Genomic DNA, 25,944 nt, shown 5'->3' on the forward strand with positions numbered 1-25,944 from the left:
CCAGCAGTGGGGGCGGGTGTAGGAGGTGCCCATAAATAACTCCCCCTCCCCCACTAGTCACCATGGAAACAGCCCTGTCCCACAGGAGAGGGCCCCCAAACACAGTATGTGATGGTTCAGGGCGGCTGTCCCAGAAAAACGACAAGCCACATGGAGGCACCCCCTGGGGGATGCTGGGGGCCGGCTGCCTTCAGAGAGACTTGGGGGTCTGCTTTTCTCTGTGTGCTTTTTTGTACTATTGGAACTTTGTGCACTGTGCATCACTTCCCATAAAAACTTAATTTTTATGCTTAAAATTTTATGCTTAAAAAAAGGCATAGTAGTGGCTGTAAAAGGAAGGAAATTCTGACACAGGCTACAACATGGATGGGCTTCATTCAAAGACACTGTGCTGAGTGAAGTAAGCCAGTCACGAAAGGACAAATGTTGCATATTGCTGATGTTCAGTCACTCAGTCATGTTTGACTCTGATCCCACGGACTGCAGATCGCCAGGCATCCCTGTCCTTCATTATGTCCCGGAGTTTGCCCAAACTCATGTAGAGTTGATGACATCATCCAACCATCTCATCCTCTGTCGCCCCCTTTTCCTCCCACCCTCAATCTTTCCCAGCATCAGGGTCTTTTCCAATGAATCAGCTCTTTGCATCAGGTGGTCAAAGTATGCATGCGTGTGTGCTAAGTCGCTTCAGTCGTGTCTGATTCTTTGTGACCCCGTGGCCTGTAGCCCACCAGGCTCCTTTCTGTCCGTGGGATTTCCCAAGCAAGAATCCTAGAGTGGGTTACCAAGCCCTTCTCCAGGGGATCTTCCCGACCCAGGGATCAAACCTGCATCTCTTAGGTCTCCGGCATTGGCAGGCAGGTTCTTTACCAATAGTGCCACCTGGGAAGCCTGGCCAAAGTATATGATTCCACTTATATCAAGTCCTTAGTGGCCACATTCAGAGACACACAAGACTAGACTAGTTGGGTACCAGGGCTGGGAGAGGGTGGATGGGGAGTGCGTGTGTAACTGAGGACAGGATTTCAGTGTGGGAAGATGAGGAAATTCTGGAGATGGTCGGTGGGCACGGTTCTACAGCCACATGGATGTGCTTTCTTCCCTCCCTCCCTCGGTTCCTTCATTCCTTGCCAAGCCACAGGGCTTGCAGGATCTTAGTTCCCCAACCAGAGATCAAAACTGCACGTGCACCTCAGTGAGAGGGTGGAGTCCTAACCACTGGGCTCCAGGGAATTCCCAGTGTGTGTGGACTTTTTACCACTGAACTGTACACTTAAAATGGTCACGTGATACATTGTGGCACAGGTACTTTACTACAACAGTGAGAAGAGTGGCAAACAGACCTCAGCCAGCAGCTAGTCCTCAATTCCTTGTCCTTCAGCCTCACTTCCCCTCAGCAGAAGGGGGTCGTGGGGATGTTTCGGGGACAGGTGAGTGAGAGGAAGGGTGGGCCGGGGGGGAGCTGTAGAAACAGGGAGGGTGGCTTTGAAGGGCCGGAGCAGGGGGAGACCTGCAGCCCCTCCCACCTGGGGCTTCTGGACCTGGTGTCCCAAGTGGGTGGGTGGGTGGGTGCAGAAGGTTCACAGCAAACACTGCAGTCTTCAAATTATGTTCCGCATGTACCACACTCAGAGGAGACGTCTCACTCCTACCATGTGAAAACTGAGGTGGGAATGAATATTCTAGAAAATACTCCGCAGACAGGGCTACACCCTAAGGGAACAAACCCAGGCGCACGCCCTGTGGTCAGATCAGCTCCCCTGGCAGCAAGAGGTCACCCCAAGATGTGCTCACAGGAAATGACTGACTGAACCTCACAGCTTTAGGTATTTAGTTTTTAACTTTAATGTGCAAATAAATAGAAAAGGAAAACTACATTCAAAACAGCTGCAAAGGAAGTACAAGCCCCAGAACATAAATTTCTTCAAAAACGGAAGAGATGCTCCCTAGAAGCATGCAGGGCAGGGGCTCGGTGGGGTCTGGCCTGCACCCCAGGCCTGGGTGCAGCTACAGGTGGGGGGCTGCGGGCTCCTGAGGAGGATGGCTGCTGGGAGGGTCTGGGTCAGGAATTCTGGTGGATGTCCTTCTTATAAAACAAGGATGAGTACAAAGTGCGTGAATTACACTTGAGAAAACACGGGCGAGTAGACACCCGGGCAGGACGGGTTGGCCTGGAAATTGCCCGGGGCTGGAATCTAAGGCCTCGCAAACCTAGAGTTCCACAGGTAACTTCTAGAATTTCTGGAACCTTGGGTCTGGCACAGCTCAGCTGCAGGAAGGCGAGTGCTGCGGCTGGAGGCGGCAGCTGCACAGGGGTGCTACCGGGCTCGTGTGTCGGGGGAGCCCACCCGTGTCTGATGATGCCAGGGGCCTGGCCAGAGCTGTCTCATGGTTCAAAGGGCTGGTCCCTGGCCCGAACTACTTGGCATTCTTGGCACAGAAAGCCCTCCGCCCCCCACACCTGTGCCCACTCCAGGGTGGCGGCTGCAGGAATGGAGGCGCTGGGGTGGGTGGGCGGAATTCAACAAGGAAGGCAGTTACCCCCAGAGAAGCTGTGGCACTTGGCCGCTGTAGAAGTTACAACCACTATGAGCATAGAGGAATAAATAGGTGTGTGCATATATATACTTCTAGAATGTCCATCTTCGGTACACAAGTGCACCCCAGGCCCTCCCAGGGAGGGGGCACTCGAGCTCAGCGGACGCGCCAGGGGGGCCCCTCCCCATAGGGCACAGAGCGCAGCTGTTGGATCAATACAGGGTTTGAGCCTCTTTCCCAGAGGAGGGTCTTCCGGGCAGTCCTGGCACCGCCCACCCAACTCCACATCTGGGCATCCAAGGGGACCCCAAGAGCTGAGAGGGCTCATCTCATTTTCAAAGCCGTCAGTGCAGGTGTCCAGCTTGGGGAATGTTTCTAGAAGCTCTCACAACCCCTCGGGAAGGACACGCTTTTCAAGCAAGTCCACCCAGGCCTGACTCCTCAGGTGCCCAGGGGTTCTCAAAGGCTGCTCCCTCCCAAACGTGAGGCCTGGCGCGGCTCTTCGCCGACTTTCACCACGTGCAGAAAAGGACTGCAGCCCCAGGCCTGGGGGTTTGGCACGCATGACAGGAGTGGCCCCGCAGGCATGTGAACGTGCTCACTTGTGCCTTGGCCAGTGCACTGATCCTCCCCGCGCCAGCGGGGACCAAACCCCTGGAGTTCAAGTGCGAGGGAGGGCAGGTTTGGCACAGGACGGGCCCAAAGGAAGTGGGGAAGCCAAGAGGGATGACAGCGTGGGGCCAAGAGCTGCCGCCACCCGCCCTTCTCCGGAGCTCAGCCCATAGCAGCAAGGCTGGGGGACGCTCTGCGCCCCTCACGTTGTTCATGAGAACGCCCAAGGGGCGTGCAGGCCCAGGAAGCGCGCACTCTGCGGTGCGCTGCCGAGTGCCCGCGCGGGGGCGTCAGGGCGAGGCCGGGCGGCGGCTGTACTGCACGCGGTAGCGGTTCACGGGCAGCCCGTGCACGCGCACCGTCTCGCAGAGCGTCTTGCAGGGCACCATGTCCTCGTCGTCCTCCCCCATCAGCCAGTCCTGCACCAGACTGGCTGCCTCCACTGTCACGTTGTCCTCCAGCCAGCGGCTGTGCCACTCCGCAAAGTGCTGGTGGTGGCGCAGAAGGACCAGGGGCTGCACCTGCCGGGGTGGGGGAGCAGCGATGAGGACGGCCCAGGCGCCCCAGGGCCAAGCACACACCCCAGAGGGCTGTGGTCAGACCTCAGGGGCCCACACACCCCAGAGGGCCGTGGTCAGACCTCAGGGGCCCACACACCCCAGAGGGCCGTGGTCAGACCTCAGGGGCCCACACACCCCAGAGGGCCATGGCTCAGACCTCAGGGGCCCACACACCCCAGAGGGCCGTGGCTCAGACCTCAGGGGCCCACACACCCCAGAGGGCCGTGGCTCAGACCTCAGGGGCCCACACACCCCAGAGGGCCGTGGTCAGACCTCAGGGGCCCACACACCCCAGAGGGCCATGGCTCAGACCTCAGGGGCCCACACACCCCAGAGGGCCGTGGTCAGACCTCAGGGGCCCACACACCCCAGAGGGCCGTGGTCAGACCTCAGGGGCCCCACACCCCAGAGGGCCATGGCTCAGACCTCAGGGGCCCACACACCCCAGAGGGCCATGGCTCAGACCTCAAGGGCCCACACACCCTAGAAAGCCATGGCTTAGATCTCAGGGGCCCAGGCACCCCAGAGTGCCATGGAGTGCAACTTGGGGGCCTAGGCACCCCAAAGGGCCATGGGCTGGATCTCAGGGGCCCAGATACCCCCAAACAGCTGTGGGCAGGCCCCAGGTTCCCAGGGCTCGGGCAGAGAAGGACACCTGCTTGGCCCGGCACAGCGTCCCTCGGCGGTACATGTAGTCCTCGGAGTTCACGATGAACAGCATCTTGTGGGTGCTGAGCTTGAAGCGGCAGTCCACGTTGCAGGCGCTTTCCACCCCGACCAGCCGCCTCCAGGAGCTCTTGGCCTCGCCGCGGAGCGCACGCACCTGCTCACACTGCCAGCGGCGGAACTTCTTGAGGTTCCTGGGGGCAAGAGGAGGACCCGCAGGCTAGGAGGTCCCCACAATCCAGAGACAGCGGGAGGACGCCTGACCTCCAGGGCTGGAGAAATGTAAACCGAGGCAACAGAAACCCCCACCTGACCCCTTGGCTCCCGTGAACTCAAACCCAGGCCGCTGGGCGCTGGTGACCGTGGGAGAGGCCCCCGGGGCCCGGGCCCTCTCACCTCTGCAGGAACACGGGCTTCAGGAGGAAGCCCTCGGTGGGCGAGCTGGAGGCGCCCTCCGCTCCCACGTACTGCTCCACGTACCGAGCCAGGTGCTGGAGGGACAGAGGGAGACGGCCCATGGCGTCAGTGGCTCCGGGGCCCTTCATCTGCATCCCTCCCAAAGCTCCAGGCGGACCCGGATGTGTGCTGGAGACCAGAAGATGGCAGTGCCCAGGGCTCAGCTGCGGTGGGGCAGGTATACCCAGGCCGAGGTTCAGATGGTTTATGGAGCTTCACGCTTAAGTGAATAAATCCCTGCTGTACAACTGCTTCACTGTATCTGCCATGTGGTAAGTTCACACGGGGAACGGGAGGCCCCTGACATGGAGAGAGCGGGGTCCGGGGGATGGGTGGACGGGAAGGGAGAGCGGGACACAAGCAGCAGGATGGAAGAGGGAGAGACAGGTAGGAGTTGGGGGTGAGCAGACGGCAGGGCTCACAGGGGCCACTAGGTCCAGGACGGGCACAGCCTGCAGCATCCAAGGGACGCTTCAATGGCTCACCACCCTGTTAAAGCAGGAGGCTGTTCCAGACTCAAACTTAACAAATGCACATTTGCTGGAACTGTCCAAAAGGGAAAGAGTGTGCAGGCCCCCACCCTCGCTTGTTATGGAAAGTGTGTCCCGTGAAGGACGCGGAGGGGCGCTCTGGTGGCTGTGGTGGGCGGCGTCCCCAGCTCTGTGAAGGCAGCTGGAGGCTTCCAGGCCCTGTTTCCCGGGCTCAAGGACAGCAAGGGGAAGGTGCGTGTCAGTGTGGGCCAGGAGCGCTTTCTCCTGGTGACACGGGACACCCAGAGCTCTGAGCTTCAGGCACCAGGTGTGCAGCAGTCACACACCACAGGGTCTGAGTGACTGGGCTGGCCGCGGGTACCGTGGCGATGGCCGGGCACCGGCAGGAGGCGGGAGGAGCCAGGGTTTTGGCAGAGGCCAGATGGGCTCCCACGTGACCCTCCTGCCTGGGACATAGCCCTGGGCTCTGAGGGAACACCTAGAGAGCCCGCCTCCTCTTGGGGCTCCGTGGCCAGTGTTCCGTCAGCACAGAGGCACCCTGTGGACGTTCTGTGGCCTGTGCGTGGCCCGCGTGTGCACAGGCTCCTGGGGTGGGAGCCACAAGACGGATGCTGCCTGTGGCTGCCCTTAGCTCCCAAGGTGTGCGCAGGGCTTAGAGTGCAGGGCCGCAGTCCTCACCTGGACCTCCACAGGGTCCTCCGTCTGGGCTTCCTCGGTGTCCAGGAGCTCAATGGTCATGATCACTTGCCCTTTGCGCTGGAGGAACATCACCTGGGGGAGGGCGGGGGACAAACAGCCTGAAGCTGCGTGAACAGCCCAGGCTGGCACAGGATGAGGTCGAAAGGTCATCAATGCCCCTCGCTTCCCCAGCCTCCAAGCCTCAGCCTTCCCTGAGGGACCACTGCTGGGTGCCCACCTCACCAGCCCTGTGGGGCCTCCGGGGCTGGGGCCACACCCAGAGGTCCTGCGAAAGCCGCACAGGGCGCTGGGCTCCTGTGGGGGGCACGCTCTCCCGCCGGCCGGCCTCGTGTGGGGCTGAGCCGGGCTGGCTGCTCACCTTGAAGCAGTTCTCGTCGGCCATGCACCGTTCGGCCTTCCACTGGTAGCTGGTCTCCCGGGCGGCACGGACACAGCGGGAGGACAGGTTCCCGCCCGCGGCGCCCCGCTTCTTCTCGTTCAGGTAGAGCTCCACCACCTTTAGACAGACGTCGTCGCTCACAAGGTGGTGCAGCTGCGGGCGGAAGAGCTGGCTGGTGCCGGGCGTGAGCCCCCCAGGAGCGGGGAGGCACAGCCCCCGCCTTGCTCAGAGGGGTCGTGGCAAAGTCCACGAGGTAGGGGGTGAAGGTCAGTGTCCAACAGGCTGTGCAGGGCGACCTCCGTGCCAGGTGCGGACCAGACCAAATGAGCCCAGGCTACACAAACCAGACCAGACTAGAGCAAACGAAGTCAAAGCAAACCAGACTAGACCAGGGCAAGCCAGGCCGGAGAAAAGCAGAGCTAACCAAAGCAGACCAGATCACAGCAGACCAGTAAACTCTGCCTGGGCGTGAGAAACGTACAGAAACAGCGTGCCCAAATGGGTGTGGGGATCACTGAAAATCACCGTGACGGCAGATGATTCTCCCTCCCCAACATTCAGTTACACGGCTTCCCTGGTGGCTCAGGGCTAAAGAAGCCGCCTGCCAACACAGGAGACGCAGGTTTGATCCCTGGGTTGGGAAGATCACCTGGAGAAGGAGATGGCAATCCACTCCAGTACTCTTGTCTGGGAAATCCCACGGACAGAGGAGCCTGGTGGGCTACAGTCCATGGGGTCACAAGAGTCAGGCATGACTTAGCGACTGAACTACAGCAACAATGTTCAGTTACAAACATAATCCCTTTAGTACCTATAAACATACTTAACGTACCTATAAACAAACTTCACCTTTAAGTTTATGAAGAGACAAGTCCTGGCAACAGCTGAGCTGCAGGGTCAGACGGAGCTGAGTCGTCTCTCTGCACTGAGCTGCAGCCCAGACAGGCCAGAGACGTATTAACACATCCTTCGCTACTCAAATGTTACTGACTGGAAAAGTTTCAGGATCACTTACATAGCAAATTGCCAGCCACAGGTGTTAGTTCCTGCAAAAATCCCCCAGTCAATAATGAGTTAAAAACGTTTCTAGTGACTGCATCTGAGTGGCAGAGGAATGACGCGATTCTTTCCTCCACTTCTTTCCCACTTTACAGTGAACAGCCTCACTTGACAACCAGGAAACCAAAGTCACGGCAAAAAACAAGAGTGCTCCCCAAAACGGTCCAGGACCACACTGGACTAGCCCGGGGCTTTGCTGTTTATATTATGTGACCAATTTCCTCTTGCTGACGTTCAGCTGTGGGCGATGCTGAGGCATATCACCGCCAGTCCCCTCAGAAGAGAGCTAAGGCTCTTTACAGGTTGCTAAACTCCCCTCACGAAAGGTCTGTCAACAGGAGCGCCAACATCTCCTCGCACACACGCGTGTGCACGGCAGCACTGGTCACCACCGCCGAAAGGCAGACGCAACCCTAGTGTCCACTGATGGATGAATGGGAGCACAGAATGCACTCCATCCACATTATGAAATGCCATTTGGGCATAAAAACGAAGAACGCACTGGGACTTCCCTGGTCCAGTGGTTAACAATCTGCCTTGCAACGCAGGGGACGTGGGTTTGATCCCTTGTCGGGGAACTAAGATCACATGTGCCTCAAAGCAACTGAGCCCACGCAACACAACTAGGGAGTCCCGGAGACTCGGTGAAGATCCTGTGTGCCACAACTACGACCCAACGTAGCCAAATTAACATGTATTCAAAAAAAGGACCGCCACGTGCTACAACGCGGATGAATCTTGAAAACACAATGCCAAGAGCGAGCAGCTAGACGCCAGAGGCCACCCTGTTGCCCGAGTCCGTCTACGTGAAATGTCCAAACAGGCACATCCGCAGAGAGAAAAGGGCTGGGAGAGGAAGGGTGGGGAGTGACTGCCAGTGGGGACGGGGTTTCCTTGGGGGACTACGGGAATGTTCTAGAACTAGGCAGGTAACAATTGCACACTATAAATGTACTAAGTTCCACTGAAAGATTCACTTAAGAATGGTGAATTTTACATTACATGAACTCTACCTTAACTGAAAGTGAAGAAAAGCTGCCAACCACGGGGCCAACCGCAGCACAGGAAAGAAGGAAAGGGCCCGGCGCGGCTGCCTGCTCACCTGCCGGGCGATGCTCTGCACCAGCTTGTCCATGGTGAAGCCCACGTAGGCGTGGATGGTGAACATCTCGCGCAGCGTGTCCTCATACTGCGTGGGGTCGATGCTGCCCTCCAGCAGGCTCCGCACCATGTCCAGGAAGGCCGGGTAGTACTCTTCCAGCTCCACTTCACCTGCGGGCGGCACCCTGGTCACTGCGGGTGCGGCTCACACAGCTGCCGCGGGGAAGGCTGCGGGGTTCACACGCGCGGCTCCCGCCCCAAGCTCCCTCAGGGCAGGCGTCTCCCCTCCCGGCGCCCAGGGGGCAGGCCCTGGGGCTCACTCGGCTGCTTCAGCCGCAGCTCCATGGCGGGGTCGTTGCCCTTCTCACGGCGGCCCTCGCACAGCAGCTTCTCCCTCTCCTTCTCTGTGCGGTACTCCAGGAGCTGCTTCTGCGCCTGGCGGTAGATCTTCAGCAGCCTGGAGCACAGGGTCTGATGGAGGCGCAGGAAGAAGTACCAGTTGTTGTTGGCGAAGAAAAGGCTGTAGACGTCGTCCAGGGGCTTGTGCTGCGGTGGCTGCGGCTCCGGGGCCGGCGCCTCGCCCGCGGCCCCCTTCTCCTCTGGGGGGCTGCTCTGCGGCCCAGGCGCCGGCTTCTTCCGGTCGACGCCAGGGTCTGCAGCCTGCCCCTGGGGGCTGGCCCGGCCCTCGTCGGCAGAGTCCTCAGATGCACCCAGGTCCAGCTGCTGGGAGAAGAAGAGGCTGGGCACGAACTGGTGCACCAGCTGGTGGATGGTGCCCTGGTCCTCCTTCTGGATGGCTGGCTGCCGCTTCACGTAGTAGCTGATGAGGGCGGCCGCATCCTCCAGGATCTGCCTGTCCTCGTACACGAAGATGAGGTGCGGCTCACTGGAGGGGGCACTGCGGCCCTCCGAGTGCTGCTCCTGGTGCTGGGGAGACAGGGCAGCCACTGGAACAGGAGTGACCCGCGCGGAGAACCCCAACTCTGGGGCCAAAAGGAGGCCACACTCCCTCCACCAAGGCCTCCAACGGTGCCGAGAGACTAGGGGAATGCGGGCAGCGCTGTCTGGGCATGCAGTTCCAGCTGCCCCAGGCTGCCTGGGGGTGACGAAGGCCCAGTGCAGCACGGGCCTCTGCCACCGTCATGCATTCACACTCAGCCAGACCCTGCAAGGCTGCGACTGCTCCCGCTCCAGTTCCACCCCCTCCAGCCTTGCCCGCCTGGCTGACACCACCCTCACGTCTCCTGCCACGAGCCCTCCAGGTGTTCCCATTACCTGGCACTAGCACGGGCCACCCACCTGCTCGTCCCTGTCTACCAGCCCACTCTACAACTCCCCACACGGAGTCTAGAGCCACACAGGAGCTCCATCAGCCCGAGCTGCCCCCTTCCTCCACCCTTGCACATGACTCAGAAGAGGACCCTGGCCCTGGCACGCCACCCCACACTCCTCTGATGCTGTGGGGGTGCTGAGCTTGTCCTGCTGTGCACAAGACCTTCACACGCGCCTTGGATCTTTCTCCCTGGAAAACCTCATCCTTGGGCTCACCGTCTCCTCCTACCTTTACCCAGTCAACAACTCTCCTCCCAACGAGCCCGAACACCCTCAGTACCCCGCAGCCTTGCATAGGCTGCCCCACATTGTACTCTCTCCTGGTGACGCTGGTCCCCTGCATGAGTCAACAGAGGCAGACACACCAGGTTCCAGGAAGAAGTGAGCGTGTGCGCTGTCCCTGTGAGCGGGGAGCTCCCGAGGTCAGGACAAGCCCTCCCTGGCGCTCTCAACAGTGGCCCTGAGGGGTTCCCCAGACTCCCCTGGAACGAGGGCCCGAAGGGAAAGAGGGGCAGGGCCTCTCAGGCTGCCCCCTGGCCAGGGGCTTCACTTTCTGGGAAGGGCAAGTCATGTGCTCCCGTCTCCACTGTGGAATCTGCAGTGTCCAGAGGCCTCCTTCCCTCCTCGCTGGAGGGACGGGCGGCGTCTGAGTGGGTCCCAGCAGGCAGAGGCGGGGTGCGGGCACTGCAGCTCAGTCCTGCTCCCGGCTCTTTAGCGTGGCCTTCCTCCTACTACTTTCTGAGTCCCCACCTTGTGTATGTCACAAACGCCCTTCAGAATCTTCCAGGCAAGGGTCGGAGCTCGTAACCAGACTGTCCTCCGTGAGCCACGCAACAGGAGAAGGGTCTCCTGCCCTAAGCAGCAAGGCGCCGCACACACAAGCTCACCAGGCCCCGGCCCTTCTCCCTCAGACCCCAGGGAAGGCCCTGCAGGACTCTGCTGGTGGCAGCAGGGCGGAAGCGGCTGCGCCCCCGACTCTGGGGTTGGGGTGGGGGTCTCAGGCCTCAAGCATCTGCAGCCTGAAGCGCAGAGGCCAGATCACAGAGTGGACCTTGGGGCTGAGTGGTAGGCACTGAGCGGGGCAGGGAGGCAGGAGGGAAGGTGGTCTGGGGCCAGCTCGCTCAGTGGTCTCTGCAGCCGTGTGGAGGAACACGAGCTCTGGGCAGGGTGAGCCTCCTAGCGGGGCCGCTCGAGGGCCTGGAGGTAAGACAAGCCCCACCGCTTGCTGCTCAGGACTATGTGTGGCAGAGAGGGGGGGAAGTGGCCCTGGCCAGCGGGGCACTCCGGGCTCCGCCACCGAGCAGCAGCACCCTCTTCCCTGACAGCCAACGCCCAGTGAGCCGCCCCCACCAGGATTCCTGCCTCGGGCTCCCGCTAGTAATGCTCTCCCCATAGGCATTGTTCAAAGCCCAGCTCCTCAAGCCGAGGGCCTGGCCAGCCTCACTTCAGGCCCCGTGAGCCGGACCACACCAAAGCCTGGCAGGGCACTAAGAGGGCAGCGTGGTGGCGGCAGGTGGCGCCCTCGCCTGCTGCGGCCAGCCTGGGCAAGGGGCCAGCTCCGGTGCCTTAGTTTCCTCACTGCTAAAACTGGGACAGTAACAGTACTACACAGTAAGACCGGCAAGCACGGGTTAGACGGGACCTTCCTCCCAAAGACCGTAACACTCCGAGGCCCAGGGCGAGCAGCAGCACAGGAAAGCTGCCAGCCCCAGTGAGCTGAAGGAAGGTGCGGCGAGGCGCGGGGAGCTGAGGAGTCAGCCCTCTGCTGACAACGGCAGGGCACCTTCCTGGGTCGGCCCGGGGCCAAGGGGACACCCCTCCCATCCCCACGCAGCCCTGAGAGGGCAACGGAGGCCGGGAGGGCCAGACCCGGCTGAGGGGGCCTCACCTCGTCATAGACGCTCTCGATCTCGTTGAGCAGGCTCTTGGAGCGAAGCGCCTTGGTGTCGTTCTGCTTGAAGTTCACAGCCTGGTGGTCCAGGGACTTGAGGTACGCTTTCTCATACTGCTCCCGCCAGATCTTGTTGAAGCCCTGCTGGGCCTCCCGCCACTCCTCCTCCTTGGCCTTCAGCCTGTGGGGGCAAGCAGGCTCATTCCACCCCAGACCCACGGACCCGTTCCAGGCCCGGACGGCCCGCTGCAGGCACGGGGGTAGGCTCTGTGCTGGATGGAGGGCGGTGGGAGCGGCTGGCGGCCTCGCTGCAGCCGGCTTTACGGACGCTCAAACGCCACTGCCCTGCAGCACCCCCGTCCCGGCCCGCGGCACTGACTGCGCTGCGTGCGGCTGCTGCGCTCCCAGTGGATGGGACTGTCGGGCTGCTCACGACTGGGGCCCCAGCACTGGGCGTACAACCAGCCCAGGGCAGCCACTTAACCAATAACTGTTCACAGCACAGGGAGGGCGCCAAAATGTGTGATTAAACAAAAGGCAAGCCATGATACAGGACAGTCCCATTTGTGCTTTAAGATAATTACTCTTCATGTTTAGGCATGATCACGTGCAGAGTGGAATTTTTGAGGACACAAACAATCACTAACGGCTGTACTTTTGTCTTGGGGATGGAAAAGGGAGAGAAAGGAAGACCAAAAAACACAACCAGCCAGCCTGAGTCCCCAAGGCCCCCCTCAGATTACACCTGGGACAAACAGCAGTAATGAGCCCCTGGGTGGTGCGGTCAGAAGCGTGAGGGCACCTTTTTAGGACAACGGGGACAGCGGTGACAGGGTTCTTCTTGAGGCTCTCGATGATCTCTGGGGCTTTGTCGCCGTAAATGCGGTGGATAGCGCGGCGCTGGATCACTTCCGACGTGCCCCCCAGACAGTCGTCCAACCGGAACTTCTCCTGGTCTTCCGGCGCCATGCGGGACAGCTTCTTCTGGACGCTCTCCAACACCCGGATTGTGGCCAGGTTGGTCTCCAGGACAACGTCTAACTATGGACAGGAAGGCAGAAAGAGGTCAGCGGGTCAGCTCATCCCCCAGGGATGAGCCCGGGCCAGCAGAAGGGATGCTGGGTCAGAGGTTGGGAAGGGGTGATGGATGCAGGCCCGGGGGACTGGGGCAAGCATGGCTGGTTATAGGTCCGGGCCCTGGTGCTACCTGGACCTCCCCACTGGTAGACCCATCTGAGGAGGGGGACAGGCCCTGGCCTGGCCCTCTTCACAGGCATCGAACGCACGTTACCCTCATCACTGAGGAAGGGAGGCACAGTACACAAAGCCTGCAGGAGACTCCCCAGATCACGTGCGGGGGAGGGGGAGCCGTCCCCAGAGCTACAGCCACGTGACTCCTTCCATTTAGGGCAGAGTGAACCAGGTGGAGCACAGGATGGCCGCTGCTGAGATCTAGGAGGGGCTGTACAGGAGCAGCGTGACAGATCCGACTGGTGGGGGACCTGTTTGGGGTCTTGGCTGGTGGTGGGCACACGGGCCTCCACAGGGGAGAGAATCCAGAGCTAGACACACACGCACAAGACAAACACTTAGGCACAAGATCCTCCCCGCCCTCCCCACATACACACGGATACAAGTGCAACTGGGGAGACGTGAGTAAGGTCACGGGCGGGGTCAAGGTCCACACCCCAGCTGTGACACCGCCTCAGAGATTTACAAGCTGCTCCCACTGGGGCAAAGGTACCTGGAGCACTCTGTTATTTTTTAAGCTGCATGTGAATCTACAATGGTCTCAGTAAAAAATTTCTGTTACAAAATTAAGTGACCCTAACTGTAGTTAATGAAATACACGCACACTTTAAAAAAAGAAAGAAAAAGCAGCATCGCGGAGCCAGCCTGGGGGGCAGCAAGGCAGAGAAGGGAGGCTTTTGGGAGCTGCCCACTGCTGGAAGGCACTGGACTCGCCGCCACCCCAGAGGAGAATAGACGGCTTCAGGAGGATCAGGATGCATCCCGTGGTGGAGGCACACAGAGAGGGCCGAGCAGGGGCCCCGGGGGCCGCAGTGCCACACCCACCTCGAAGCGCTCATCCTCACAGCGGTGCAGCTGCTCCTCGTAGGGCGTCTTCTTGGAGCTGACGAAGGTGGAGTCCTCAGACCAGGAGGGGAAGGACACCCAGGTGTCATTCAGCACCTGCGCCAAGAGGAAACGCCGTGGCTGGAGAGGCAGGGGCCCCGTGGCCAGAGGGCTTTATTGTGTGGTCCAGCGTAGAAGAGCCAAGGATAAGGAACAATCCTGATTCTACAGGAAATTACGTTGATCCCTGGGTTGGGAAGATCCCCTGGAGAAGGGAAAGGCTACCCACTCCAGTATTCTGGCCTGGAGAATTCCATGCACTATACTGTCTATGGGGTCGCAAGAGCGGGACACGACTGAGCGACTTTCACTTCAGTTCACTAATTCTGTTGTTGTTTTAGCTGCTAAGTTGTGTCTGACTCTTTTGTGAACCCATGGACTATAGCCCGCCAGGATCTTCTCTGTCCATGGGATTTGCCAGGCAAGAATACTGGAGTGGATTTCCATTTCCTCCTCCAGGGGATCTTCTTGGCCCAGGGATCGAACTCGTGTCTCCTGCGTTGGCAGGCGGATTCTTTACCATTGAACCACCAGGGAAGAGCAAATCATACTAATGGTAACATTAATTTAAAAGTGGTTTTAAGAGAAAACGTGACTTTGATCACATGAACAAATCTTGCTACTTCGGGGTTGGGAAACTTTGTCTATAAAGGGCTACGTAGCAAATATTTTGGGTTGTGCAGGTCACTGGGTCTGTTGGGTCTACAGGAGAATAGCCTTTTATTGTGCTTCATAGATGTCACCTTTTTGAAAGACAGTGTGAAGGTCTGCAGCGACCCTGCACTGAGGGCGTCCGTCAGGGCCACTTTCAAGAGCGTCTGCTCACTTTGTGTCCCCGTGCCACATCTCAGTGACTCGCACAGTACTGCAGACTCTTCTCATCGTTACTGCCCTTGTCACAGGGGCCAGCGATCAGCAACTCACCAAAGGCTCGGAGGGTCAGCGTGTTTAGTGACATAAGGTGCTTCAAATCAAGTATATACTGTTGTTGTTTTTCAATATAACACTATGCTTTGGAACTGTGGTGTTGGAGAAGACTCTTCAGAGTCCCTTGGACTGCAAGGAGATCCAACCAGTCCATTCTGAAGGAGATCAGTCCTGGGTGTTCATTGGAAGGACTGGTGCTGAAGCTGAAACTCCAATACTTTGGCCACCTGATGCGGAGGGCTGACTCATATGAAAAGACCCTGATGCTGGGAAAGATTGAGGGCAGGAGGAGAAGGGGATGACAGAGGATGAGATGGTTGGATGGCATCACCAACTCAATGGACACGAGTTTGGGCAAACTCCGGGAGTTGGTGATGGACAGGGAGGCCTGGCGTGCTGCGGTTCATGGGGTCGCAAAGAGTCGGACACAACTGAGTGACTGAACTGAACTGATAGCACGCTTAAACATTACAGACCGCAGTATAGCATAAACATAACTTCCATATGCACTGGGAAACCAAAAAATTTATGTGACTGGCTTTATTGTGGTATTTGCTTTATTGCAGTGGTCTGGAACCAAACCCACAGTATCTGCAAGATAATGGGACTTCCCTGATGGCTCAGTGAATCCGCCTGCAAGGCAGGAGATGTGCATTCAATCCTTGGGTCAGGAAGCTCCCTCAGAAAAGGAAATAGCAACCCTCTACAGTATTCTTGCCTGGAAAATCCCATGGACAGAGGAACCTGCGGGCTACAGTCCATAGGGTCACAAAGAGTCGGATACGACCGAGGGACTGAGCACACGTGCGCACACCCACACACGCCTGGACTCCACTCTGCCTTTGTCCCGGTAAAGCAGCTGCGGGATGTATGTGCACAGGGCCCATCTGTGTGCCAATAAAGCTTTACTTACAAACACAGGCTGTGAACCAGATGCGGTTCATGGGCCATGCTCTGCTGACTCTCAGACTATACATCCTGGAATCGAGCAGCCACTCTTGAATTCTGGAAATGCAGTAAGACTGTCTACTAACTTCAAAAAAGCATCCAGTGGTCAAGCTGAACAGAAACTTGCTGAGGGAGTGAGCCTGGAACAGAGCGGGCTCACGGCAGAGATGAATCTCAGTCTGAAGGATGGAGGAGGAAGCCGAAACCTGTGTGCGAGCAGTGTGTGCTCTGCGGCTTGCCAGAGCCACCAGCGGGGCAAGAAACCATCTTCTCTGCCTAGGCGTTTTGTTTTGCTACATCCCAGGACCATCTACCACCCAGTGCCCGGGGGGATCAACACCCTTCCATCCATCTGGAACAGGTGACGAGTTTTGTGGAGAGGTAGGGCACGGGCACCATGTAAGCTGACGGAGCCCCTGGGGACGCTACCTCTTTGCAGATGGCTGTCCTCCCGCTGCACTTGGGCTGCTGGTAGGTTTTGGGGAGCGCCCGGTAGCTGGATCCGATGCGCTTGCACGAGGCATAGTCGATTTCCCGGCTTATTCCGTCCCCGGATCTGTCATTCATGGGTGGGGCGAAGGACAGCTCTTTCACCCCCAGGAAGGACTTGAACTGTGCAAAGAGCTCTGGAAATTTCCTTCAGAAACGAAGACAAATGGGATGGGGGGGAGGGAGGGATTAATCAGGAGTTTGGGATTAGCAGATACACACTGCTATACATAAGACAGATGAACGACAAGGTCCTACTATATAGCACAGGGAACTACATTCAGTAATCTGTAATAATCTATAATAGAAAAGAACCTGAGAAAAAAATAAATATATGTTTAACTGAATCATTTTGCTGTATACCAAAAACTAACATGAGATTGTAAATCAACTACACTTCCATTGAAAAAAAAGCCTAAGCACCTTCCTGGGGGTCCAGTGGTTGGTAGTCCACCTGCCAAAGCGGGGCAGGTGGGTTTGATCCTTGCTCTGGGAAGATCCCACACACTGCACAGCAACTACTGAGCTCCTGAGCCCTAGAGTCCATGCTCCGCAATAAGAGAAGCCCAAGCACCGCAACTAGAGAGGAGCCCCCACTTGCTGCAACTAGACAAAGCCTGTGCTCAGCAGTGAAGACCCAGCCCAGCCCCTAAAAAATTAATTTAAGAAAAAAAAAAAGGAAGACAAATGAGTCAGCCTCCTGAGGGCTTCTGAGAACGATCCAGGGATATCAGAATGGCTTTGTGCTGAAGCAGGTAGTGAACAATGGTCAGAATCAACTTCAGAAAGGAGGGGTGAGAGGCAGAACTAGCATCCAACGTGGTAAAGTCATCGTGTGTGTGACTCCCCCCGCCATCCCTCTGTCACCAACCAGGCCCCACCACTCGCGGGACGTCCTTGAAGCACCCAAGACAAGACTGGCCCAGGCCGGCAGAAGCTGGAGTCAGCGATGTGCCTTGACTGGAAGAGGCCGAGCACCAGGCCAGGGGCTGGCAAACCAGTCAACCTGCCAGGCCTATCTGCAGACAGTTTCACCGGTGGATGGTCACACCCATTCCCTTAGTATTTCCTTGTGCATATTTGCTTGTGGATGATGGTGTCAGAAGCTGCGTGGTTGTGACCCTTGGTCCTTGACAGAAAAAGTCTGCTTCCCTGCTCCCTCCCCCCCTCTCCCTGGACAAATTCTCAGGAATCATAGCAGAATGGTCATGCATGTCGACAGGAAGCTTTTAAGGCAACTGACCCCCGCGTCATCTGGCTTGTTTAAATGAATATCAAATTCTACAGAAAGGATGCAGATATGTTGACAGCCGGTGTGGTGATTCTGCCCCGTGACTAAGTCAAGCAGTCTCTCCTCCTTAACTGTGTGCTCCAAGACGGCCATCTGCTGTAGCCCACCTTTAAGGACCGCCTCCCCCACCCCTCAACTTGGCTCACAAGAAAAGCCCATGGGCCAATGGAAACGCAGGCAAGGAAGACGACAACATCGGTGCACAGGATGTCCAAGGTCACGGTGGGACAAATCACTCTGAAGGGTGGCGACGCTGCACCTCCAACTCCGCCACACCATCACCAGGGAGCAGCTCTCCAGACCACTGCATGCGGCTGCCCCCAACGTGCAAACCCGGAAAGCAGTTCACACATGCAGAGAGAGGCCTCCTGGGGGAAGGATGCGACACGAACAGTAACTCAGCTGGGCACCAGATCCAGATGAGCGAGCGGGGGGCTTCCTTGGTGGCTCAGTGGGTAAAGAACCTGCCTGCCAATGCAGGAGACATGGCTTCAGTCCCTGAATCTAGGAAAACCCCACCTGCCGCTGAGCAACTAAACCCTTACACCACAGCTACTGAGGCTGCGAGCTTCAACTATCGCGCCCACACGCCGTGACTACCGAAGCCTGACAGCCCTCGAGCCTGCGCTCTGCAGGAAGAGCAGGCGCTGCAATGAAAAGCCTGAGCACCACAACCAGAGCAGTCCCTGTGCCCTGCAACTAGAGAAAAGCCCGCCCAGCGACAAAGGCCCAGCACAGCCAAACATAAATAAAACTGAAAAAAAACCCCCAAAGAACCAGCCACGTTTTAGCTGAGACTTGTGTGATCCTGCCATCCTGTTCTGGGCGGCATTCCAGAGCGTTAACAGATCTTCAGCAGGCCCAGAAAGTTAACCCAACGGAAAGGACCAGCCTGATGTGTGCACTCTCAGAACCCCCAGAGAAGCACCTTCTGATGACTCTAACTGGACCTCTGAGTATCCCAGTCCAGGAATGTGACCTTGGCACCAACCACAGGGAGAAACCGAGACAAATGTCCACCGAAACAGACCCTGCTGAGAAACTCATGATACATACAAGTAAGGGAACACTATGCAGTCACTAAAAGTGATCGCGTGGGTCTGAGAATTGCTGAGTTTAAAAAAAAGAGAGAAGGCTGCAGGCCAGCCTGACAGTGTGGTGTCACTGACGTGAAACTCAGCAGCCACACTCAGGCCTAGAGAACAGCGGGCAAAGAGTGAGGGGCCGGCTTCGGGCCTAGAAAACACAGCAGGAGTGAGGGGCTGGCTTCCAGGTCTAGAGAACAGAGGGGGAGTGAGGGGCCAGCTTCCAGGTCTAGAGAACAGAGCGGGAGTGAGGGGAGGGCTTCCAGGTCTAGAGAACAGAGGGGGAGTGAGGGGAAGGCTTCCAGGTCTAGAGAACAGAGGGCAAAGAGTGAGGGGCCAGCTTCCAGGTCTGATCTCCCTGAGCTCGCCCACCACCACACAATGCCTCTTTTATGAGAGCTTGCCCCGGGGAAAGGAAGAGCTATCCACTCAGGCCTCAGTTTCCTCAGCTGTAAAATGTACTGAGACGCAGCGAATGCATTTACATTCTTGAGTTCATAGAAGGCTATAAAAAACTGGTCCCCTTTTCAGTTTCTAACTGGTCCTGATGCGAAAGGAAAGCAACTCATGACCCTGGCACTGTAATAAATGTTGCTGAGATGCTCTCTCCTGCAACTTGCAGTGAGTGAATAAGCCACAGAGAGGAAAGCTTTGCCTCCTGATGGACAGAGGGACGTGGGGGACCGTGAAGATGCATTTGGCAAAGTGCAGCCCTGCCACAGGGATGCCGACGCGGACATGGTAAAGAATAAACCTGGAGGGAGAACCCAGGCGTGAAGAGAGGCCTACAGCCATACCAGAAACAAAACCCAGACCAGTTTTGTGTTCGGAGTAGGAGCCTGAGCTGTGTGTCTGGTGGTGTCGGCCTGGGTTGGCTGCATCGTAATTAGTGCAGAGAGGCGGTCACTCCTCAGCCGAGGAAGGGGGCATGACTGACATGGCACGTGGAGGGCTCCTGGAGGTTGGCAAAGGTCCATTTGTGACATGGGTTATGGGTACAAGGGATTGGCCTAAAAATGATTTTACCAAGCCATTCTTCAGTTACGTGGTTTCCTGGACCTGGGTTCTATTTTATGTTAAAAAGAAAAAAATTTTTAAAAGCTTTTTAAATTATTAGGAAGGCTCAGGTAGCTGCCCCCAGAGCCCGGCAGCCCCTGCAGTTTTCTTGGGGCCTATACAGGCAGGCTTCCCTGGTGACTCAGACAGTAAAGAATCCGCCTGCAATGCAGGAGGTGATCTGCGTTTGATCCCTGGGTCGGGAAGATTCCCCTGGAGAAGGGAATGGCTACCCACTCCAGTACTCTTGCCTGGAGCATTCCATGGCAAGAGGAGCCTGGTGGCTACAGTCCATGGGTCACAACTCAGTGACTAATGCACACACACTGCGACGAAAAAAGCAAGTCGTGTGTAGTGAGGACTCACCATGTGTGAGATGTTAACAGACTTCATGCAAGCCCACTTGGAGCTTTTTGGAAAACTGCATAGGTGTGTTTATAATCCCCTTTTGACAGCATGGAACAGGCTCACATGGGGCTCAGCCCCAGGCTGGGCATGACCATGCTGGCGAGCAGGAAGCGCGCTGGTAGCCAGCACACTGCCCTTCCCACACGGCGCCCCCAGGCCCGCGCCATCCCCTCAGAAGCTGCCAGGCCCTGGGGCGGCTCACGCAGGGCAGCGGCACGGGATGCAAGTGGGTCAGTGACCTGCTAACAGCACTTCTCCTGGGGCACCAGGATGCTGACCAGTCATTTCATTCTTCCTGGTAATTTCTGATAGAATTTTAAAAATCATAATGAATCTCCCGGGAATTATGCTAAGTGGAAAAACGTTGATCCTGAAAGGTTACACAACACATGGTGTATGACTCCACGTAATTCTCTTGCCATGTAAGCTTCCGAGAAGAAGCACAGGTTTGAGGGGTTGCCAGGGGCCCAGAGCATAGGAGGGATATGGATCTGAGTATCAAAGGCCAACACCAGCTTCCTTGTGGTTCTGAAGCTGCTCTGTACCTGGACAGCGGCAGTGGACACACCAGCCTTCACGGGTGATACAGCTGTACACACGCATACACACAACGGGAACACGCAGAGATGGGTGGGTATCTGAAAGCCAACATCCTGGTTGTGGCGCTGACTACAGATGTGACCGTGGGGGAATGCTCCCCAAAGTTCCCTGTGTTCTTTCTTACAACTGCTGGTGAATCTATTGTGATGTCTGTAACAATTTCAACTTAAAAAAATTGGAAAAAACCGCTTTTCCAAATACAACAGCCAAAAGATGGCTGAAAAGCATTTACAGAACAAAATGCAAGGGAGGGAAATGCCACTCACCCTAGGAACGGGCCAACCAGCTGGAGGAGCTCAGAGCCGGACACCAGCTCTTGGTTGAAGAGGGCGATGCAGCGGAGGAAATTCTCGTAGACCTCCTGGCTCTTCAGCACCCTGCGCACCTGCAGGGAGAGGGGGTCAGGGCCCCACCGGCCGCACCCACTCCCGAGCCCACCGGGCCTGACCCCACCAGGCGCCACAAGCACAGGCTCTGGAGGGCAGCTGTGGTCTGCAGGGGACTGCTCTCCACTCACACAGCACGTGCCCAGAGCCAGCTCACTGGCTCTGCCCACTGACTCTGGGTAGGAAGGCCCTGGACCACCCCTGCTTCAGAGAAGCCATACAGCTTCTGAGCAGCAGATGTGTGTCCCCAAATGTGGCATGGGCTCTGAGCTCAGCCTTTCCCACGTGTTTCGTCACCTCCTGCCCACCGCCTGCCACCAGCCCCCTGCCACCTCCCCTCACTTCGACTGCTCAGATCCGAGCTGGGAGAGGCCAGCCTGGACCAGGCAAGGCCTGGAGGTCACTGGCCCCGCCGCTCACCTTGTCAAAGAAGGAGAACTCCTGCAGAGTCCCGTACTTGCCCACAGTGGCGATGGACAGGTCTTTGGTGCCACGGAGTTTCATCTTCTTCTGCGGAGAGAGAGTCCATGCCACGGACGCTCTGTGCGTCTCACAGGTGGCCCGTGTCCATCTTTGTGAGAGTCACAGCATCGCCAACACGAGCTTTCCTGACAGGAACCGTCATCAGGTGCTGGCTGGCGGTCTGCCCAGGACCCCCACGGATGAACTTCTCAGGACCACCCATCTCAGCCTCCAGGATTGAGTGTAGAGTGGAAGTCACACAACCACCCTGCCCACAATCTGGGATCTAAATCTCAGCAACTGAGCGCTTTTGCTATCAGGCAGGGGCATCACAGAGTAAGGATAGCAAGGGAGTCATGCCCGTAGATACAGTATCAGGAACTTCTCCTGGCTGCTCCTCCCATGGGCTGTGACTGTGACTGTGACTGGGGCGGGGGCGGGGGGGGGAGGGGAGGAAGTGGGGTGGAGATGGCAACGAGAAGATCCTGGGGAAATCTGGGTTTTTAATTGCTGTGAAGATTGTTCTCTCTAGGCTGGACTTGGACCTGAACTTGGCCACACTCCTGAAACATCGAGGATATTACCAAACCATCTCCCAAACGCCTGAAGAATGATGAGCATGTGTCAAAAGGACACAAGAGCCAACCTAGAGGGGCCCTACTGGCCAGATCTGAAGCAGTTTAGAGTCAAGACAGACAATGATAGTCACAGATTATACTGCGCTTCCACTGCAAGGGGCATGGATGGGTTCGATGTCCGGTCTGGCAACTAAGATTCTGCATGCTGCAAGGTGCAGCCCAGAAAAACAAAGCAAAACAAGGCAAAAAAACACAAAAGAACATGATAGTAACAGATTATAACCCGAGTCCACAAAGACACACATTAAATAAACAGAGATGGAGAACAAGCTCTCCCTTCCAGCAGAAAGCCAACTAGCAAATACACAAGGGATGATGGAATAAGAAAACCACCATCACGTGAGGGTGAGGCGCACAACAGGAGAGGAACTTCAGAGCCTCTCGCCCCTCGGCAGGACGCCTTGTGCAGTGACCAACCTGCACAGCTGTGCACAGGCGTCCTGCCCTGAAAGAGCTGTGAAGGTGAGAAGCAGCAGGCTGAGCAGGGTTTCCAGTTTATGCGGAAGGAGATGACACCACATCTCGCACAATCTTGTAAGCCAAGGGGAACAGGTGAACAGCCACCTTAGAGTCGAGCCATCTTCCCAAACCCCCACAGACAGTGAATTTCAAGCTGGACTAGGGCCCCAAGCCTGTTGCTCAGGGCCTCCGCATGCTGCTCCCCAGGCCATCTACAAAGAAGGCCAGGCTGCTGAGTGTCCACACACGTCTAGGCGCACAGCTGACGGTTACCTTCGCTGGTGCAGACACGGGACGGAGGAGGGAGGGCCGGGAGCGCTTTTTGCTGTGCTCCAGGTTCTTCTCATGCTCGCTCTTTTGAACACTGTTCATTTCGCACGGCCCATTTCCTGTGAACTAAGGACACAAACACAGGAGGTGATCAGCGCTGGTGAGACACGGCCGGACCCATCAGGGCTGGTTCTCAACGCACCTGAGCACAGGGAACCACCTGCGACTCAGCTCGCAACCCCAGTGAGCACTGTCTGCCACGGGCCAGGGGCTGGTCCTACTGCGAGCCGAGCCTGGCTCTCAAGATGCTCACGTTCACTGCAGGAAGATCTGTGTGCCCAGCTCACCACAGGTACACGTTGTGAGACTGCAAGAAGGCTCATGGAAGGCCTAGGAGGACAAGGGTCCTGACGAGGGAGGGAGGCTCAGCAGGGGAGACACTGAGTGGGGCCTTGGTGCGGGACTCACCCAGCAGACCACCAACAGGGTGTCTGCCTGTGTGTCTGGGTGCACCACAGGGAGGAAAAGCATTTCAGGTGAGATGACCAGTATATGCAAAGCCCTGGCAGCAAGAGGAAGCTGCTGATGGCTGCCAGGTCACTTGCGGGCCTTCCAGCCAAGTCTGTGTTCTTTCCTATGAATGAGAAAATGCATCCTGGAGGCAATGTCATCATGGGCGGCGGACGGGGGCAGCGGGGGATGCTCACTGCTGGTTCTCTGCACCAAGCACTGATTAACAGGTCAGGGTGCTGGCAATATTTATGAAGAATGGTTCTGGAAGAATCTAGTCAGCGTTTGTTATCTGTACGGAAGTCTAGCAAGGGAGAAGGTGGATAGACTGTAGCTCTTCTGCGGGGCTAGGCTGCAGAGGCACAGAGCAGTCACCCCGACCCCACCATGGGGCTTTATGCAGAGACACCACACGAAGGGGTGGCTAGGTGGATAAATCGTGCTGCCTCCAAACAAAACAGAGGCAAACGTCAGCTATGAGTCAGCTCTGTGTTGCTGCTAGGGACAGGCATATCTGATACACTGCTATTCCAAACAGGAAAAAACCCCTAGGGGCATGCCCGAACAAACAGGATGCCGTTTTTTTTTTTAAAGGATAAACATTTGTTTGCACTCAGAGGTTTCTGGAAAGATATATAAGGACATTTGTAAGTTTAACTCTGAGGAGAATGACTGGGAAACTGAGGCAAGAAAGAGGGAAATTTACTTTTCATAGCTGATGCTCTCATTAACGCTTTTTTTCCATGAGTATGCACTATTTTTATATAAATAATTACAATGATAAAGATCTACTACTTAACTATGGATATAGTCAAAGCTATGGTTTTTCCAGTAGTCATGTACAGATGTGAGAGTTAGACCATAAAGAAGGCTGAGTGCTCAAGAATTGATGCTTTCGAACTGTGGCGCTGGAGAAGATTCTTGAGAGTCCCTTGGACAGCAAGGAGATCAAACCAGTCAATCCTAAAGGAAATCAACTCTGAATACTCATTGGAAGGACAAATGCTAAAGCTGAATCTCCAGTACTTTGGCTGCCTGATGCAAAGAGCTGACTCACTGGAAAACTCCCTGATGCTGGGAAAGACTGAAGGCAGAAGGAGAAGGGGGCAACAGAGGATGAGGTGGTTGGAGGCATCACCAAGTCAATGGACATGTGTCTGAGCAAGCTCCGGGATACAGTGGAGGACAGGGGAGCCTGGCGCGCTCTAGTCCACGGGGCCGCAAAGCCTGTCCCTGTCCAACAGTCTGTCCTTGTCCCCTAGGGGATGAAATTTCTTTGGAGGAGTAGTTATCCAAAGATTCAAGGCTATTCCAAGAAGCTAAAGTAAAAAAATCCTCAACTGCTATCTGCCGTAGATCCCAGAACTGGTGCGAACATCGCTTCTTAGAGGGGGGACAGAATGACATGCTGAGTAGGACTTGGTGGCGGGGGCGGGCCGAGTGGGGAGTGAGGGGGATACCCACTGCTCGACCAGCCAAGATCACCCAGCTGGAAAGCAAGCTCAGTATCACCAATCTTCCCCTAACAGTTCAGACAGTTCTTAGGTTTCAGTTAAATGTCCCAGTGTGCAAATGCCTGAGGCAGAAGGCCCCCAGAAACCATTTAGGCAGGGGCTGGCTCAGTTTGTGTTTGTCAATAAAGTTTTACTGGCACACAGCCACGCCCACTAACTGGTGGAAGGCCTGTGGTTGCTTTCCTGCCACCACAGCAGAGCTGTGCCTTTGCCACAGAGACTGTGCGGTCTGCAAAGCCTAAGACACTCACTGTTTGGCTCTTAACAGGAAAACTGCTGAGCCCCGATCTAGGCCAAATAGTCGAGTTTAATTAGGACAATATCCAATTTTACCTTTGATTTCTTTCTCCTGCCGTTTTAGTGGAAACATAAATGTAAGATCACTTTATAAGATGAATTATATATACATACGAGTATTTTAATAATTTTTAAAAGTTGATGAAATCTTTTAAAAAGCACAAACAGCTCTAATCACCCAATGTACACTTAAAAAAACACTGCTGGACTAAAAACAAATACCATTTAAAGAAACTGAGTAGGTGCTTTTCTGAGGGAGATGCTTATCTTTCCAGGGTGGGCTTTGTCAGAGTCCAGCTCGGTAAATGCCAAGTTGTGTCTGCCAGGGGGTGCTGCGACCACAGCCCTCAGAGAACAAGAGGCTCTACTCACCCCTCACAGAGATGCAACAAGATAACTCAGGAACCAAGGCCTGCAGACTTCATGTGAGCTGTGTAGACGGCCAGTGTAACCAGTTACCAAGCATCTGCTGTGCACCATCCCACAACTCCAGTAGACGGGGCTTCCCACCCACCCCTGAAGCAGGTCTGACGGCTGCTCCGCCAAGGCAGGACCCTGCTTTGCAGCCCTGGGCTCACCAAGGCCAGACACTTTGCTTAGGAAACTTACAACGGGCCTAGGGACAGACATTCTCAGCACATTTAGATGAGGGAGCTGAGGGATGAGAGGTGACCTGCCAGGCTT

General features: G+C 56.5%; 1 protein-coding gene across 4 annotated transcripts in view; it reads right to left on the minus strand.

Annotated features, from left to right (window-relative positions):
- Positions 1 to 1,821: 1,821 nt before the first annotated feature.
- The window catches only part of SIN3B (SIN3 transcription regulator family member B), a 43,865-nt gene continuing 19,742 nt past the window's right edge, over positions 1,822 to 25,944 (minus strand). The window contains exons 6-19 of one of the 4 annotated variants that reach the window (XM_005208562.4): positions 22,943 to 23,065; positions 21,531 to 21,617; positions 20,991 to 21,109; positions 16,225 to 16,432; positions 13,861 to 13,977; positions 12,587 to 12,825; positions 11,782 to 11,965; positions 8,882 to 9,488; positions 8,563 to 8,732; positions 6,381 to 6,554; positions 6,002 to 6,094; positions 4,773 to 4,867; positions 4,366 to 4,570; positions 1,822 to 3,671 (exon numbers count right to left, since the gene is read on the minus strand). In XM_005208562.4, coding sequence (XP_005208619.2) covers positions 3,441 to 3,671; positions 4,366 to 4,570; positions 4,773 to 4,867; positions 6,002 to 6,094; positions 6,381 to 6,554; positions 8,563 to 8,732; positions 8,882 to 9,488; positions 11,782 to 11,965; positions 12,587 to 12,825; positions 13,861 to 13,977; positions 16,225 to 16,432; positions 20,991 to 21,109; positions 21,531 to 21,617; positions 22,943 to 23,065 — 2,652 coding nt within the window. In that variant the 3' untranslated portion in view covers positions 1,822 to 3,440. The other 3 variants (XM_003586243.5, XM_024994811.2, XM_059888511.1) reach the window with 3 other exon arrangements.

This window comes from Bos taurus, chromosome 7 (genome assembly GCF_002263795.3).
Source record: "Bos taurus isolate L1 Dominette 01449 registration number 42190680 breed Hereford chromosome 7, ARS-UCD2.0, whole genome shotgun sequence".
Classification (NCBI taxonomy): Eukaryota; Metazoa; Chordata; class Mammalia; order Artiodactyla; family Bovidae; genus Bos; species Bos taurus.